Genomic DNA, 19,842 nt, shown 5'->3' on the forward strand with positions numbered 1-19,842 from the left:
AAAAAAAAAAAAAAAAATCCCACATCACCCATCTGGTCACTCCAAATGTTTGTCTAGTTCAGCCTTAAATTTATTTAAGCTATCAACTTTCACAACAACAGATTGAAGTCTGTTCCTGCAATCAACTACCTGCTGGCTAAAGGCAAACATCTGCACATCTATTCTACCAAATGTCTTTCCTCAATTTGAATCTATGCCCCCTTAGGTTCTTAATCTGAGCAAGCAGAAGTATCTAAACAGCATTGAGCCTGCTCAAACAATTCAAGGGCTTATACACCTCGATCAGATCACCTCACAGGTGCCTAGTCTCCAGATGTTGCGACTTGAAGAACTTAAGCCTTTCTTCATAAGCACACCACTTTGTTCCTCTCACTAATCTTGTTGCCCTTCTCTGTACTCATTCTAGCAACTCTACATCCTTCCTAAAATGAGGCCTCCAGACCTGTACGTAATACTCAAGGTGTAGCCTCACCATTGCCTTATACAAAGGGATAACCATCTCCTTGTCTCTGCTAGCAGGAACTATTAGTTTACAGTGACTCTATTGTCGGGGAAACGGGGAACATATTATGCAAAAAGGATAGGTGGAACAGGACCAGGCTATGTCTGCCAGAAGCAAAAGATGATGATGATCTTGTAGAGCAGGTATCATCTTTTAAGGGCACAAAAGGTGATATTGTAGTACAAGTTGGCACTAATGATATTAAGATAGGAGACCGGCAGAATTACTTAATAAGTACAGGTCACTGTTGAAAAAAAGCAGTGAATTAGGATTGAATTTGAAAGTGCCCAGACAAGATAGGAGGGAGTATATGATGAGAGCCTTGTCGATCAATTTGGCCCTGGAGAGATTGTGCAAGGCTCAAGGGTTAGAATTTTTCTCAGCATGGTCTTTGCTTGTTAACAGGAGAGACTCCTTCTACAGGAATGGGGTACATTTAAATGGAAAGGGTGCAAGAATATTTGCTGATGCTATCAAGGCTGAGTTAGGTGGGTCGGGGATACACAGACTAAAACGTTAACAGTAGCCGCTGGCAGAGGTTCAAGTGATTCTTGCACTGCTTCTATTGGAATGAGCAGCAACCTAGAAAACAAGATGCAGGGGATTTCAAAGACTGCTGGGAGTCATTGTGGTACAAGTACACACATGGGCTATGTTAGGGTAGCTAAGAATAGGAACAGGTGCAGGTATACTTGCGTGTACACCAATGCTAGTAAATTTTGGTAAATAAATTTAATGAATTTGAGGTGTTAGTGCAAACATCAAAAGGCAGATATTGTTGTGATAACAGAGACGTGGTGTCACACAGATATAAGGAATGCAAAAATGGAATTTGCAGAGTATAATGTGTACAGGAAGAATAGACCGGATAGGAAGGGAGGAGGGGTTATGCTATTAGTTAAGAAACACATAAAATCCAAGGAAGTACAGCTAGTCGACATGGCTGGACAGTGCATTCTCGAGTCAATTCGGTGTGAAATAAGCACTGGGAAATCAAAATTGAGAGTACAAGTGTGTTATAGGCCTTACGACACTGATGAGTATAATAAACAACTGTACAGGGAAATAGAGTGGGCCAGTAAATCAGAGAATCTTATAATGAGGGATTTTAATTTCACAGATATTAAGTGGAATTGGTGGGTTGGTCACTCACACACTAGAAAGGCTTTTGTGGATTTATTGGATGATTGTTTTCTGCAGCAGCATGTTCAGGAGGCAACTAAAGGGAGTAATACTCTTGATCTGATTATCAGTTGTGATTCTTCATGCATTAAGAATCTGCAGATAAAGGAACCACTAGGTGACAGTGATCACAGTGTGCTCAAGTGGGACTTACTCAAAGAGGTAACTACCATCAGGGGTAAAGGGAAGGGGTTTTAGCTTTTGTAAAGGTGACTACGGAGGTCTGAGACAGTATTTAAATTCTATACGGTGCAACCAACTGATGATGTTACCAACAGCAAATTCAAAATGGGAAGCAATCAAAGAATTAATCTTGGAAGCTACTAGGCTTTACATACCAACTAAGAAATATTGTTCAAGGTTTAGACCTCAATAGACGTCAGATGAACTAATCAGAGAAGAAAAATGCATGGTATACATATAAATTAATGGGTGACACGGAAGACTATGATAGATATAAGCTGGTCTGTAACCAAGTCACAAAGGAGGTTAGGCAGGCAAATGCAGATTACGAGAAATCTTTGGCAAAGGATGCAAAGAAATGCAGCAAAGAGTTCTTTACTTATGTAAACTCTAGAAGAAAGGCTATGAATCAGATTGGTCCACTTGATATCAATGGTTCAACTCACGATGAGCAGGACGATCCTGCTCAAGTAGCTAACAAAATAAATGAGTATATTGCATCAACATTATTCAGTTATTCAGGGAGGGGAATGCCAGAGGCAAATTAAACTCTGGCAGGAAGACTAGATGATTTTTTAATAACAGAGCAAAATGGAGGAGAAATTTTTGAAGATAAACATAAGAAAGGCATTTGGGTAGATGGATCTATCCAGTTATATTAAAGGAGGCAGCAAAGAAAGTAAGCAAACCCTTAGCCATAATTATAAGAGCTTCCTTGAACTCAGGGGAGGAACCCATGGAATGGAGATGTGCAAATGTGATCCCAATTCACAAAGGAGGATCAAAGGGAGACACAGGTAATTACAGACCTGTTAGTTTAACTTCTGTTCCAGAGAAATTAATGAAGGCACTGGTTAAATAAGCACAGCAGGATCACCGAGTCAAGACTTCAGCTATAGCTCAGACACAGAATGGTTTTGTTAAGAGTAAGTCTTGTCTGACCAATTTGATTGGATATTATGATGTGGTCACAGAGGAACTGGATACAGGGAATAACTTTGATATTATATATTTGGTTCTTAGAAAGGCTTTTGATGCTGCTGCACAAATTGGACCAGTGTGGCACTGGAGGCAAATTACTGCTATGGATAAAGGGATGGTTGAGTGGGAGAAGACAGAGTGGTAATCAATGGACAGTGCTCTTCATGGACTAATTAGTGGAGTACATCAGGGTTCAGTGTTGGTCCATTGTTGTTTTCTGTATTTATTAATGATATTGATGATAGTATATCAGGCTTAATGTCCAAGTTTGCAGATGATACGAAGAACAGCAGGGTTTTTAACGACACTAATGACAGTATGTTGCTGCAACAGGATCTAGAAAAGTTGAGCAGATGGGCAAAGATGTGGTAACTGAAGTTTAACATTGACAAATGTAAAGTACTGCATATGGGAAGCAGTAACCTCAGAGTAACGTATCAACTGTGTGGTTCTACACTGACAGTGGTAGAGAATGAAAAGGAGCTGGGGGTAATTGTGCAGGCAGATATGAAGTTTTCTGAGCAGTGCAGACAGTTTGCAAATCATGGTGTCTTGTCAATGATATACATCAATTTTTCTAGCAGGGATAAGAAGTGATTATACCCTTGTATAAGGTATTGATCAGGCCACACCTTGAGTACTGTATACAGGTCTGGAGGCCTCATTTTAGGAAGGATGTAGAGCTGCTGGACCGAGTGCAGAGAAGGGCAACCATATTAGTGAATGAAACAAAGAGTTTCTCATATGAAGAAATGCTTAAGTTTGCAAATTACAGTGTCTGGAGACTAGGCACTTGCGAGGCGACCTGTCTGAGGTGTATAAAATATTGAATGGTTTGAGTATGCTCAATGCTGATGGGATTCTTCCTCTTCCTCAGAGTAATCACCTGAGAGGGCATAAATTCAAATTAAGGAAAGACTGTTTTAGGATAGAATGGGGAAGTATGCCTTAGCCAGCATGTGGTTGATTGGCGGAACAAACTTCCATCTGTCATTGTAGAGGTTGATGGCTTAAACAGATTCAAGGCAGAACTAGACAAACAATTGGAGCGAGTAGATGGGTGAAATTATGTTTTTTTTTTTTTTTTCTTTGTTTTGGCTGATGCTATATAAGCTTGCTTTCTTGCATCTTATGCTAAAATTCCTATAAACCATTGACAAATGCTGAGGCTAAAATTCCTATAAACCATTAACAAAACTCCATGACCTGCTCTGCCAGCCCATCTCCACTGCTCAGAGAACTTCATATTTGACTGCACAATTAACCCAAAGTCTTTTTCATTCTCCACTTCCCTGAGTGTAGTACCACACAGTTGGTATGTTTCTCTTGGATTACTGCTACCCATATGCAGTAATTTGCATTTGTCAATGTTAAACTTCAGTTGCCACTCCTCACCCCATCTGCCTAACTTTTCCAGAGACTGTAGCAGTCTTTGCTGTCATTAACAACCCTGCCAACCTTTGTATCATCTGCAAACGTGGACATTAAGTCTGATATACCTTCATCGATATCATTGATAAGTACACAAAACAACAATGGGATCTGCACCGACCGTGGGGGACTCCAGTAATAACATTATTCCCCATAAAGCAGTGTCCAATTATTACCATTCTCTGCTGTCTCCCACTCAACCATCCCTTTATCCATTGTAGCAACTTGCCCATAATGCAATACTACTCTAATTTGTACAGCAGTCTTCCATGTGCAACAGTATCAAAAGCTTTCTTGAAATCCAAATATATGATATCAAAATTATTTGTTGCATACAGTTTACAGTATCCAATCATATTGGTCAGACAAGACTTCCCCTTAACAAACTCATGCTGTGTCTGAACTATTACTGCAGTCTTGTGTAAATGATCTTGTATTACCTCTTTAACCAGTGACTCCATTATTTTCACCAGAACAGAACATTTCATTTTTAAATTACATTTTTACCAACACTCTTGGCATCTCTCATATTGTGGATATAACTTCGCAACTGTGATTATCACTAGCATTAGTAGAGGCATATGATGCAAGAAAGCAAACTTATGCAGCATCAGCAGAAAAAAAAAAACTTCCACTTCACCCCTCCATTCGTTCGAAATACCTGTCCAGCTGAGCCTTAAATTTATTTAGGCTATCTTCCACAACAAAGGATAGAAGGCTGTTCCACCAACCAACTAACCACTGGCTAAAGGCAAATTTTTGGACATCTATCCTACATCTATCTTTTCTCAATTTGAATTTATGCCTTCTCAGGTGATTATTTTGAGCAAGAGGCAGAATCCCATCAGCATTGAGCATGCTCAAACCATTCAAAGCTTTATACACCTCTATTAGATTACCTTGCCGGTGCCTAGTCTCCAGACACTGTAATTTTCCAAACTTAAGCCATCCTTCTTAAGAGCAACCCTTTGTTCCATTCACTAACCTTGTTGCCGTTCTCTGTACTCGTTCCAGCAGCTCGACATCCTTCTTGAAATGAGGCCTCCAGACCTGTATACAGTACTCAAAGTATGGCCTGACCATTGCCTTATACAAGGGAATAATCACCTCCTTATCCCTGCTAGAAAAATTCCTGTATATCATTGATAAGACATCATGAGCTACTCTTGCAGCCCGTCTGCACTGCACAGAGAACTTCATATCTGCCTGATCAATTACCCCCAGGTCCTTTTCATTCTCTACCACTGTCAGTGTAGTACCACAGATTTTAGAAATAAATACACTCATACACCAACCATGAAAATATAAGTATTTTAATGTATACTAAAATATTTACAAATAAAATAAAATAAATATTTACAAAAACTGCTATTATATTAAATTAAATTATGTACATTGTAAAAAAAAAAAAAACATTAAAACTATGATGAAATCCTTGGGATAAAATACACTAAAATAAACTGGATTAAAAGCGATAAAAATGCTAAAAATCTGGAGCTTTCGGAAGCATCGGCTTCCTTCCTCAGCAGTAACAAAACTTCCTGCAGCACGTCCTTATATAACAGGCTCACGATACTTATACACGTGGTTCAGTCGGTGCATGGTCTGAACGGGAAGCGGAAACAGCTCGGGAACGGTTCAAGCAAAACCATTCATCCGTACTTAGGATGATAGTTTCAAACAGAGGATGCATACGCATGCCTCTGTCCCTATTCATAATATTGTGGTCGGATGAACAGATTCGTAGGCTCTCGAGCCATTTACGGTTCCAGAACCCATGCGCTCAATCCACAATAACTGCATCCTCTGGGGAGATTTCATGTTGCTTCTCCCAAAAATGTTCGGCCACAGCAGACTTATTGTAATCGGTGGTTTTTATAGCATTTGCATGTTCCTCCAGACGATCTTTGAGCCGTCGTTTTGTCTCGCACACATAACATTCCCCACAATCCGGGCATTTTATCCTGTATACTACTCCACTACTCAGGTCCTTTGCTATTGGGTCTTTTACCTGAGACAACACTGTGTGCAACCTCCGCCCGGGAAGCTGCACACAGCGTGTTTTATAACTCCGCAAAACTCTAGCAAGATGCTCAGTAAGGCTCGGATAGTAAGGAATGTATGCGGTAGCCACAGGAACAAACGGTTCCTGATGGTTGGACTATTCCTCTACTAAATCTGTCTATGATCCTCTGGGATCATAGACAGATTTAGTAGAGGAATAGAGGAATAGAAACTGTAGCATCTCTCTCTAGCACCCCACCTGACACTGCCTTGATAGCATCAGCAAATATTCTTGAACCCTTTCTATTTAAGTGTATCCCACTCCTGTAAAAGCAGTCTCTACTGTTAGCAAGTACAGACTACGTTGAAAAAAATTCTACCCCATGAGCCTTGAACAATCTCTCCAGGGCCGAACTGATTGACAAGGCTCTCATCATATACTCTCTCTTATCGTGTCTGGCCAAAATTGAAGACACTTTCAAATTTAACTCGTAACTCGCAACATTTTTTTCAATATTGACCTGCACTTGTTAAGTAAACCTGCAAAATCTCTTACTTTTAAGGTCATTAGTGCCAATGTATACAACAATTTCACCTTTTATGCCCTTAAAATCTGATATCTGTTCTACAACTTTTACCCCTGGCAGACATACCCTGGTACTGTTCCTTCAAGGCAGAAGTGCATTCTGCCTTGAAAATAGTTGCTGAGTTGCCTGATGTCCAGGAGTGAGCTCTGGCATTGGGTTGGGCAGCTGAGAGCTTAATGGAAATATTTCCCATTTCTCTGACAACAGAGTCAGTGACAATAACTAATTCCTGTGGAACCAGCATGTTCTGCCTTGAAAATTGCCACTGTGTTGTATAATGCACAAGTATGAGCTCTGACATTGAGCTGGGAAGCTCTGAGCTTGATGGGCCTCCTCATTTTAATTCTTTTGAGGGTGTCTACCATACTCAAATTCTCATAAACACCTATTTGAATGCTGAGTTTGCACCTAATTTCTTCACACTCTCTGCACCGAACACACACACACACACAAAAGCATCCCCCTTGGCTCTACATGTCCCATTCCAGAAAACAGGATGCAGCCATATATCCTGTATTTTACATGATACAGCCATGTTCTACTTGCACATTTCATTAGGCCATGATTTGTAAGAGAATTGCACCCTTTTTTATTTTCCCTTGGGCCACAGCACTTCTGCTACTTTGTGACTGTTGCTTTGCTGCTCTAATGGGAATGATTTCTGTTTAAATACAATTTAATTGATAAAAAATGAAAATTATTAAAATTAATCAATTTAATTGATTAAATGCACTACTACACTAAGGTAATAGATTCTTAAATGCATTGATACGTATTATGCAATCAAGTTTTACATTATATCTTATGCTAACAAGTTCAAGATATACATTACACTATACCGTTACAATTGCAGTTTTAAATTAGTTATATCCTTACTAAAAAGTAAAATTTCTTGGCTAAAAATAAAAAAACAAAAATGCCTAACAAGCTATTAGAACCTTTGAGTGACTTATTTATCACAATTAAAACTCCACTATTCCACTGCACTACTAGTTACATGTTACAATATTCATGCCAAAACACCAATACAATAGTGGTACGAATAATAAGTCAATTTACAAAATCATTTTCTAAATTTAAAAATAAGTTAATGAATGTGGCTGAATGAATGAATGAATTGAACATTTTTAAAACACAAATTAATGTTAATTAATCAAAAACACGGTAAACATTTTCAAAAACGTATATATTCCCATGAGCTCAAAATTCTTTGATTGAGCACATGGTTGAATGGACAACCTAACAGGTGCTTAAAAATAACGTATTGTGGATAATTTTCAACAGAATAGGATAGCACACCAAAATTATAGGCAACAAAACAACAATTTATAGTCAGAGAACTACTTATAAGTTTAAAGTTTCACTGATATGCTCAAAAGATACAGCATTGAATAAAATTCTGAGTCTAGTTTATAAGTGAGAGCACTGCCTTTCACTTATAAATCAGGATATTTATGACTAGTTATTCAGACTTAATTCAAAGCAGTTCCCCCCCTCCACCAAGAAATAGGCAGGATTAGCTTTGCAAAGGATTGAAGTTAACATTAGTTTTGTCCCACCTACCCCAGAGATTGCTTTGCAGGTCCGCATTTAAAAAAAGTTGGCAAATTTTTCAGCATGTTTTGTTATTTGTGCAGAGCATGATTTACCAAACTGGAAAACAGAACCGTAAACAGGATTTCCAATAATAGAAGACAAGTTGCTAATAAAAAGGATAAAAGGATAGGTGAAAGAACAGAATCATGAGATAATACAGCATTGGCTGAGAAGTTCAAAGACAGCATTATCTACTGTAACACCTAGTGAATAGCCAGAACAACAATGTCATCAAATTGGAGGGTGAAAAAAAAAAAAAAAAATGGTAATCCAGTTACTGATTACTCTCTGCCTAGCTATAAGTTTAACACAGACATTTTTAACAGTAGTTTCTATAACTTGCTCATATTAGCATCATGGTCAACTACAGTTGATAAAAGTCAGCTTGCAAAGAAAGCTTAATTATCAATTCATATAATAACATGATTTTCAAAATTTTGTATGATGCTTCCATGAAATACTTATTTCTAATTCATAACCAAAGTATCTACAATACAAATAATTAAATTATTCTAATTCAGATGAGATTAAAGCCTCAAAAAATTAAAGCATTTAATAGGCCAAATACATTAACTTAACAGACCATATATCTGGCTGAGGTCTAAAGGAATATCTAGCTCTTTAATTGAATAACTAATAAAGTTTTTTCTTAATGAACAAGCAATTTAAGCATTTACAAAGTGGTGATATACATATATATATATATATATAGAAAGAAATTAAAAACACTTGTGTCAAAAAACAGATAGATGAAAGACATGGCTTCAAGGTTTTCTTATGATTTCAATCCTATGATACTACAGAAGCTTCAGAGTTTCAACCTGTTTAAAAATTGAAAAATTTTGCACATATGCAAAGAAATCAAATATTAAAAAAAAGGAAAAGAAAAAAGAACATTGAATAATCTAAACTTCTGTGACAGAATTTACTGTCACATACATTTTTTTAATTAAAAAAATGAAAAATTCTCTGAAATTTGGAAAGTACATTTCCAGTTCACTAAAAGAGTAATCTTCAATTTTGAACTCAGTGATGGACCAGAATGACAAAAAAAAAACCTTCTGAAACTCAATCTTCACAATGTCTTCTACAGTAGAAACTGTTCTTATTTTTTTTTAACTTCAAAAACATATTTTTTTATAATTCAAAAAATAAACAAGTTTGCTTCAGTTCATGCATGGCTTTGAAATTTGCACTGTGAAATTGCTTCCAAAAAACATTTCCATATGGCTATATTCTGAAATATAAGAAATAATTTCTTTTTCCAGATAAAATTACAAAATAAAATGTTTTTACAGTAGTAACCAGGTAACAAACTATTAAAAAAAAAATTTTCACATCACTTCAAATAATGGGTTCATTTTCACAATAATACAACTAGGATTCTTCAGGTGACACAAACAACAAAAATGAACGTTATACACGCAACAAAAACCACCACCTATAAATTTTCATAATAAATTTCATGGAAATATGCCTTTAGTGGAATGTAATTTCCCAATGTGATGACTGAACCTTTATATAAGCAAAGAGGAAAATTTCAAAAGTGCTATATAGTCAATGAAAGAATGAATGGGTTAGATAATGAAAACCTCTTCAAATAAGTACCGAGCACCAATGATGAAAAATACATTTGTCCTATTAATATGAACAAATATGAGAAGAATTTATAACTGAATGGTCACTGGAAATGATTTCAAAGACAGTAAAGGTTTATTAATGCGTACATAAGAACTTGAGTTACTGAAGCCAGTTTACATCAACTATGTAAAACAATAAGACTAATTTTTTAAACAATTTTTTTTTGATATTCTGTATATATTTTTTTTATTTTTATATAATTGAATCTTATGATCAAACACTAATTGAAATAAAAAAAAACTTCATTAAACGATAAATTTATGAAGGCCTATAAATATTGTTGCCAGGTTTATTTCTAGTTCAAACATCCCACACATATACTAAATTATGCTTAACATACTTGCAAAATGAATGGAGGCATTCTTGTAAAACTGCACCATCTCCCTTTGAAATGTCCATAAAACATATGGGGCATTCGAAGGCATCAATATTAGTCACCAGATCTACATTATCAAGTTCAACCAAATCATGATAACTATTCTTTGTCTTACTTTTCTGATGAGACTGCAGTCCTTTCTGCAGGAAAAACTATGGTTAAATATAGGAATCAAGCAATTTACAATTCAGAAAAAATGTACTAATTACTGTTTTTAACAAAGGTATTTTACTTTATTCAGTTTTCTTGTGTTAAATGATTTTTGCATAATTTGCATACCTAAATGTAATGAATCATTTGACACATTTATTAAAATGTATTATAGCTTTTATATATATATAGCTGCATAATAAACGCCATACAGATTGCTGTTATACAAGATCAAAGAAGCTAGGATAGTGCAAGCTTGCAAGTGAAGTAACAAACAAATCCCAATATGTACATAAGATAAAAATAAGTGTTATTTGCAAGAGTAAAAGGATCTGCAAAAATTCTTTTTAAAAAGACTGGATATAAAGCTACTTGCAGAATAAGGAATCAAAGCAAATTTTAGTAACTAACAAAAAGTAACTTTCATCTTGCCATATATTACAGATTCACACGAATGACCAACATATAGCATTCATTACCTCAGAGACAAGACAAAGAACCTCATCTTGATCTAGAACTAATATGCCTAAGCAAACTATTAAAACCCACATGTCACTAAGGTGGTTCAAAGATTTTTATGTTAAGATTATGGTGAACAAATTGGTTTTTGGTAGCTGCTAATGTGACTATATAATATTACCTAGAAAGTACCGATTTTTTTAAATATTTTTCTTTAAAATTAATAGTGCTTGTTACTTGCTTTATCAGATAAATACTGATTAATCTATTGTTTGCTTAGTTCTCATAATTGCATAGAAAACAAAAGCTGTAGTCTACCACCACTCTAATTTATCAATATGATGTTAAATTAGACAAGATACTATGATGCAGTAACAAAGAAACTGGATGCAAAAAATAATTCTGATATTATATACTTGGATTTCAGGAAAGTTTTTTACTGTTGCACTTAAAAGACTGCTATACAAACTGGAGCAGTTTGGCACTAAGAGCAAGTTACTGCAATGTATAAAGGGATGGTTCAGTGGGAGAAGACAGAGGATGGTTATGCTGGGCCTATTGCTGTTTTCTACATTTATTTATGATATTGATGAAGGTATATAAGGATTAATGTCTAAATTTGCAAATGGTACAAATGGTTGACAGGGTGATTAATGACAGTAATCTCCTGCATAAATATCTAAAAAAATTAGGCAGATGGGCTGAGATATGGCAACTGTAGTTTGACAACTGCAAACTACTGCACATTGGTAGCAGTAATCTGAATTGACATACCAACTATGATGTACTACATTCAGAATAGTGGAATATAAAAAAAATACCTGTGGAGGGGGTAATTGTATCAGATATGAAGTTCTCCGAGCATTGCAAACAGGCTGCTAGGACAGCTTGTGGGATTTTGTCAATAATCTATTGGAATTCTGCTAATAGGAATAAGGAGGTGATTATCTCATTGCAAAAGGCAATAGTTAGGCTGCATCTTGAGCACTGCATACAGGTATGGGGGGGGGTCTCATTTTAAAAAGGATGTAAATCTCCTGGAATGGGTGAAGAGAAGGGCAATGAGATTACTGGAAGTAATAAAAGTCTGGTCTTACCAAGAATGGCTTTATTTCACAAATTGTAGCTTCTGGAGACCAGGCACCTGAAAGGTAATCTGATTGAGGTGTTTAAGGCTTTGAATGGATTGAGCAAGCAGAATGCTGATGGCATTCTTCTTCTTGCTCATATTGCAAACAAGGGGACATAAATTCTATAAATTCAAACTGAAGAAGGATGGTTGCAAGAAAGATGTGCAGAAGAGTACCTTCAGCCAGCAGTAGTTGGTTTTTGAAACAAACTTCCATCTGTTGTTGTGGATATGGGTAATTTGAATAAATTCAAGGAAGAACTAGACAAACTATGATTGGGAGATATAGTGAGGATTTTAATTTTTTTTTTTTTTTTTATATAATTTAACAGTACTAATAATATAATGATACAGCCAATATTGCTAGAGAACTGCTACAAAAACAATATAATATAAACATACTGATTAGCACTGTTGTAGAGTGATATAAATGAGATATTTATTATTAGTGCCATATGATGCAAGGAAGCAAGCTTATAAAGCATTAAACAAACAAAAAAAAAAAAAAGATCCTACATCACTTCTTCATTGACCCTCCAATAATTTTTCTAGTACTTCCTTGAAGTTATTCAAACTGCCTACTTTGACAACACTAGATGGAAGTTTATTTCAAGTCAAACACTTGCGTGCAAAAGACAAACCTCCTCCTCTATCACATAACTATCCTTCCTCAATTTTAATTTATGCCCTCTCTCTAGTGTGTAATGTGAGCAAGAGGTTGTTGTTGTTATTTAGGAGCATTAGCAACTAAGGCCATATTGCTCGTGGGATATGCGGTGGTCATTCCCTGACCTTTCCGCATCCTCCGTATTTTTGGGCACGGGCTTGAGTGAGCAAGAGGACCAATGCCATCAGTAGTGAGCTTCCTCAGTCCATTCAAAGCCTTTAAAACCTTGTAGTTGTTTACACAATTTCATAGAAGTATAGTTATATTAGAAGTCCATAAGTAATGTTTTGAGAGAAACACACACCTAGGAATTAATTAATTCTAACAGGGAGTAAACAATGTAAACAACACTGCACCCCATGTAAATTTATGTGGAGTGTTGTTGTTGTTATTTGGTTTTTAGGAGCATTAGCAACTAAGGCCATATTGCTCCGGGAATATGCGGAGGTCATTCCCTGACCTTTCCGCATCCTCCATATTTGGTGGTGACGGGCTCGAACCCCGGTCTAATCAAGAAGCGTATGCTACGCACTGCTGTTCCTTCCCACCTGGCTATGTGGAGTGCAGTGTTGTTTAATGTTGTATTAGAATAAGTCCATAAGTGTTTTATTAAGTGCACAAACTATAAACATATGGCAATACAAATGCAATCTCATAATATAACTGTATCACATAAGGAAAATTAAATTAGTGTAACAAGTACTACTGCCAAAAATAGCCAGATATAATTTATGCTCTACTAATATTATACTACTTTACATTATACTCAGAAGCAAAGCAAAACGCGGAAAGCAATACTTTGCTTTCAGCATTTGGTATTGCTTTGGCTTGGGAGAGAACAGCTGATGGCAGTTCAGGCCATCAGCTGATGGCCAGGCACAATAGAGCCAAAGGGGATTCCTTTGTTTTTGTTTGTTGTAAAGAGCATGAAGCGGTTAAGTGTAAATTTAGTGTTCTGATGGGCTTATATGAGGTCTTGAAAAACACAGTTGATGCCTTTGAAAAAATAAAAGAGAGGGACTGATCAAGCACTCAGCTGCCCAGCTTTATACATGCTCAAGCAAAAGACAACACAATTATATCCACATGCATTAGCATTAGCATTGTAATTAGCATTAGCAGACGCATACGATGCAAGAAAGCAAGCTTATGCAGCATCAGCCAAAAAAACCTTCCATTTCATCCCTCCATTCGTTCCAAACGCCTGTCTAGCTCAGCCTTAAATTTATTTAGCCTATCAACTTCCACAACAAAAGATGGAAGTCTGTTACTCCAATCAACTACCTGGCTAAAGGCAAATTTATGCAAATCTATTCTACAACTGTCTTTCCTCAATTTGAATCTGTGTCCCCTCAGGTTCTTAATCTGAGAAAGAGGAAGAATCTCATCAGCATTTAGCGTACTCAACCCATTCAAGGCCTTATACACCTCAATCAGATCACCTCGCTGGTGCCTACTCTCCAGGTGCTGCAATTTCCAGAACTTAAGCCTTTCTTGGTAAGAGCACCCCTTTGTTCCCCCACCAATCTTGTTGCCCTTCTTTGTACTCAATCTAGCAACTCTACAGTCTTCCTAAAATGAGGCCTCCAGACCTGTACACAGTACTCTAGGTGTAGCCTGACCATTGCCTTGTATAGCGGGATAATCACCTCCCTGTCCCAGCTAGCAAAATTCCTATATATCATTGACAAGACTCTTGACCTGCCATGGCAGCCCATCTGCACTTCTCAGCGGACTTCATATTGGGCTGCACAATTACCCCCAGGTCTTTTTCACTTTTAACTTCCTGAGTGCAGTACCACACACAGTTGGTACGTTCCTCTTTAATTATTGCTACCCATATGCAGTACTTTGCAATTGTCAATGTTAAACTTCAGTTGCCACTTTTCAGCCATTTTCCCAACTTATCTAGATCCAGTTGGAGTAGTATACTGTGTTTACTGTCATTAAAAACCCTGCCAACCTTTGTATCATCTGCAAACTTGGACATTAAACCTGATATACCTTCATCAATACCACTGATAAATATACAAAACATTAATGGGCCCAACACCGAACCCTGGGGAACTCCACTAATAACATTAGTCCACGATGAGCAGTGTCCATTAATTATCACTCTCTGTAATCTCCCACAAAACCATCCCTTTATCCATTGTAGCAACTTACCCTTAATGCCATATCTCTCCAATTTATACAGCAGTCTTCCATGTGCAATAGTGTCAAAAGCTTTCCTGAAATCCAAGTATATGATATAAAAATTAGAATATGATACAAGAAAATTTTTGGCATTCAGTTCGTTTGTGACCACATCATAGTATCCAATCAAATTAGACAGACAAGACCTCCCTTTAACAAACCCAAGCTGTGTCTCAACTATTACTGCAGTCTTGTCTAGATGATCCTGCAATGGTTCTTTAACCAGGGATTCCATTATTTCCCCCAGAACACAAGTTTAACTTTAACTAACAGGTCTGTTAAAACTAACAGGTCTATAGTTACTTGTGTCACCTTTTGAAACCCCTTTGTGAATTGGTGATATATTTGCACACCTCTAGTCCATGGGGACCTCCCCTGAGTCAAAGTAAACTCTCATAATTATGGCTAAGGATTTGCTTACTTCCTTTGCTGCCTCCTTTATTATATAACTGGATAGATCCTGTCTACCCCATGTGCCTTTTTTATGTTTAACTTCAACAATTTCTCCTCCACTTTGCTTTCGGTTATTACAAAATCATTTAGCTTCCTGTTACAGTTTGATAAACTTCTGGCACTCCCCTCATTGAATAACTCCTCATTTGTGAATGCAGATGCAAAATACTCATTCAGTTTATCAGCTACCTGAGCATGATCATCAATAGTCAACCCATCTATGTTAAGTGGTCCAATCTGATTTATCCCTTTTCTTCTAGAGTTCATATAAGTAAAGAACTCTTTGTTGTTTTTCTTTACATCCTTTGCAAAGGATTTCTCGAAATCTGCCTTTGCCTGCCTAACCTCCTTTGAGATTTGATTACAGACTAGTTTACATTCTGTGTCACTTGATACTTTATATGCATCTCATACAATTTCCTTCTCTGCCACGAGCCTCATTAGTTCATCTGACATGCATTCAAGTGACATCCATGAGCCTCATTAGTTCATCTGACGTTCAAGGCCTAAACCCTGAACAGTATTTCTTTGTTGGAATGAATAGCATAGTAGCCTCCAAAATTAAGTCTCTGGAGGCTTTCCATTTAGAATTCACCGTCGGTAACATCATCAGTTGATTCCACTGTACAGAATTTAAAAACTCTCTGAGACTCCTGTAGTCACCATTATGAAAGCAATAGCCCTTCCCTTTAGCCTCCATGGTAGTTACATCTTTAAGTAATTCTCACATCAGTACATTGTGATCACTGTCACCCAGTTGTTCCTTCATCTGCAAATTCTTAATGCATGAATAATCACTGCTGATAATCAGATCAAGACTATTACTCCCTCTGGTTGCCTCTTGAATATGCTGTAGAAAACAGTCATCCAACAAATCCACAAAAGTCTTGCTAGTGTGCAAGTGACCAACCCACAAGCTCCAGTCGATATCTGAAAAGTTAAAATCCCTCATTATAAGACATTCTGATTTCCTGGCCCACTCTATTTCTCTGCAAAATTGCTCATTATGCTCATCAGATTCATTAGGCCTATAACACACCCCTACTCTCGTTTTTCCATTCCCAGTGCTTACGTTACACTAAACAGACTCAACATTGCATTGTCCACCAACATCTTTGATTTTATGTGTTTCTTAACTAATAGCATAACCCCTCCTCCCTTCCTGTCTTGTGTATCCTTTCTGTACACATTGTACTCCCCAAATTCCAATTCTGCACTGCTTAGGTCTGTGTGACACCATATCTCTGATATCCCAACAATATCTGCATTTGATGTCTTGACTAGCACTTCAAGCTCATCAAATTTATTAACTATACTCCCAGAATTGGTGTACATGCAAATACAACATACATGCACCTGTTTCTACTCTTAGTTACCCTAACACAGCCCCTGTATTTATTTTTTCCACTATGACTCCCAGCAGTCCTGGAAATCCCCATTGCCTTGCTTTCCAGGCTGCTGCTCAATTGAATTTCAATAGAAGCAGTGCAAGAATCACTTTCACCTCTGCCAGCGGCTACTGTTAATCTATCAGTCCCTGTATTCCCCCCCCCCATGCTAACAGTTTTCTGACTCACAGATTTCCTTTCGGTCAGCAGGTGGTTGATAGTTGGAAAAAAATTGCATCTGGTAGTGGTAATAGTAGCAGTAATGGCAAATAATGCAAGAAGCAAACTTCAACAGCCAAAAAAAACCCTACACATTTCACCCAACTGTACCCTCCAAGAATTTGCCTGATTCTTCCTTGATTTTATTCAGCACATTCACTTCCACAACAACAGAAGGAAGCCTGTTCTAACAATCAATCACTCATCCGATGGCTGAAGGCAAACTTCAGGAAAACCATCCTTCCTCAACTTGAATTTATGTCCCCCATGTGTGTGTAGTCTCAGCAAGTGGAATAATGCCATTAACATTCAGCTTACTCAATCCATTCAACACTTTTAACACCTCAATCAGATCTCCTCACAAATGCCTAGTCTCAAGACACTGCAATTTGCAAAACTGAAGCCTTTCTAGGCAAGAGCACCCTTTTGTTCCATCCAGCAGTCTGGTTGCCCTTCTCTGCACCTCTTCGAGCAGATCTACATCATTCTTAAAGTGAGGCCTCCAGACCTATATACAGTATTCAAGATGTGGCCTAAACATGGAATTATACAAAGGGAGATGAGGGAAAAATCCATTAGGAGCTAAAAGAGATAATAATAAAGATGCAGTCATCTGCAGATTTTTTTAGCACACCAGCTACTTTAGTGCAATAAGAAAATTCAATAGCATATGAAAAAAGCTGATAAAATCAGAATAAAATACTTGTTATAATATAATGGATTCTTGTTATATAAAAATTTGAGGTCACAAAGTGCATAAATGCCAAAGAAAACAAGAAACTGAAAACTGGTCGCATCTCACTTCTAACTTCCATTCCATTATAATAATACTCTGTTTAATCAAACAATAAGCTAATGAAAGAAATAACTGGCATGTTAATCTTATAACCTTGTATATGAAGGGCACAATAGTATAAATACAGTTAACTTTATTTTAAAATTAAACCTAATGCTATTTCCCATGAAGAGTAATTCAAATAGAATGTCATCTGATATTGTACTTTTCTAAATTCATAGTTCCCTACACGATAAACATTGGCTACTGATATGGGAAAATGGAAAGTCGAGTTATACCTTCTTCATCCTTCTCCACATTTCAAAATCAACTTCAAATACAAACTTGTTTCCATAATTCTGAAGAGTAAAAACAAAACATAAGTGCAAAATTGCATCAGCAATGATACAAAGGTTAATGCTAAACAATATGATCACTTCAAACAAGAACTGGAAATATTATGATCCCTAATATTTCCATCTCTTTTTAGAAGTGGTTGTATTATAATTTCATTTAATTCCATTCAACCTTTTTTTTGTCTGATGAGAGAATTCCAAAGTGAATCTGGAAATGTCTGTCCCCTGTATACTTTGGTAAATTTACTTTAATAGGTGTTTGAAAAAATCCTTTTCATATCATAAGTATTTTTCAATGAACTAAACTGAATATCTGTGAAGTTGTATAAAGCATCTTCTTTAATTTAGCTGCTTTCTCTCTGTCAAGATGGAAGAAGGCAAGCACATATATCACACTTAGTTAACACAAAACACAACTGATTGAAAACCAAAAGAAATACTAGGATCAAAAGGAAAAAGTAACTTGTTGGTTGGAGAATAAAACACAGAATACAGATTCTACTGAAAAGCATATCAGCTTAGATCTTCAATGAAAGCTTTTGCAACTAATGCTGAAAGGTGTGTGTGAGTGAGTGAGAGTGAGAGAGAGATTTATCAATGATATTGATGAAGATATATCAGGCTTAGTGTCGAAGTTTGCAGATGATACAGAGGTTGGCAGGGTTGTTAATGATAGTAATGGCAGTGTGCTAGTGCAACAGGATCTAGAAAATTTGGGAAGATGGGCTGAGAAGTGGCAACTGAAGTTTAACATTCATAAATGCAAAGTACTGCATACGGGTAGAAGTAACCCCACAGGAACGTACCAACTGTGTGGTATACACTTAAAGTGGCAGAAAATAAAAAAGACCTGGGAGTAATTATGCAGTCAGATATGAAGTTTTCTGAGCATGGATGAATGTTAATTAGTAGAGTCTGCCAGTCTTCAGTGCTAAGCCCATTGCTGTTTTCTGTATTTATTAATGATATTATTATTATTATTATTAGCCATATGGTGCAAGGTCGGCTTTTGCTGCACCAGCCAAAAAAAAAATTCAAAGTTACCCCCAGAGAGAGAGAGAGAGAGAGAGAGAGAGAGAGAGAGAGAGCGAGAGAGAGCGAGAGAGAGAGAGAGAGAGAGAGAACAAGAGTCAGAAGTAGAAGGGAATCACCAAGAAAGAGAAGAATGATGATATCCAGCTCAGAACCCCGGGTTTGCCAAGCCATACTTGCCAAATGTGAGCCCCTGGAGTTAATGATATAAGATATACCAGCCTTAATGAATTATTCTCCAATGAAATGTCAAATTGTCTGAATGACTGTTTAAGTTCGCAGATAATACAAAGGTTGGCAGGGTGCTTAAAAGCAGTAATGGCAGTATGCTACAGCAACAATATCCAGAAAATTAGGCAGATGGGCTGAGAAATGGCAATTGAAGTTTAACATTGACAAATGAAAAGTACTGCATATGAGTAGCAGTAATCCCAGAGTAGTAGTAGTAGTGGCACGTGATGCAAGAAAGCAAGTGTATGAGCTTATGCAGCATCAGCCAAAAAAAAAAAATCACACCATTCCCTCCAAATGCCTG

At 36.9% G+C, this 19,842-nt stretch overlaps 1 protein-coding gene across 5 annotated transcripts in view; it reads right to left on the reverse strand.

The window, feature by feature from the left end:
• The window catches only part of LOC150082427 (uncharacterized), a 253,470-nt gene that overhangs the window by 90,959 nt on the left and 142,669 nt on the right, over positions 1 to 19,842 (reverse strand). For 3 of the 5 annotated variants that reach the window (XM_090377496.1, XM_090377494.1, XM_090377493.1), the window contains one exon: positions 10,448 to 10,635. The exons of 1 other annotated variant lie outside the window; for it this stretch is intronic. In XM_090377496.1, coding sequence (XP_090233622.1) covers positions 10,448 to 10,635 — 188 coding nt within the window. The remainder of the gene's footprint in view (positions 1 to 10,447; positions 10,636 to 19,842) is intronic. One more of the 5 variants, XM_090377495.1, reaches the window with a different exon arrangement.

Source organism: Mastigoproctus giganteus, chromosome 7 (assembly GCF_048544385.1).
Source record: "Mastigoproctus giganteus isolate SK-2022 chromosome 7, ASM4854438v1, whole genome shotgun sequence".
In the NCBI taxonomy this organism is placed as follows: domain Eukaryota; kingdom Metazoa; phylum Arthropoda; class Arachnida; order Uropygi; family Thelyphonidae; genus Mastigoproctus; species Mastigoproctus giganteus.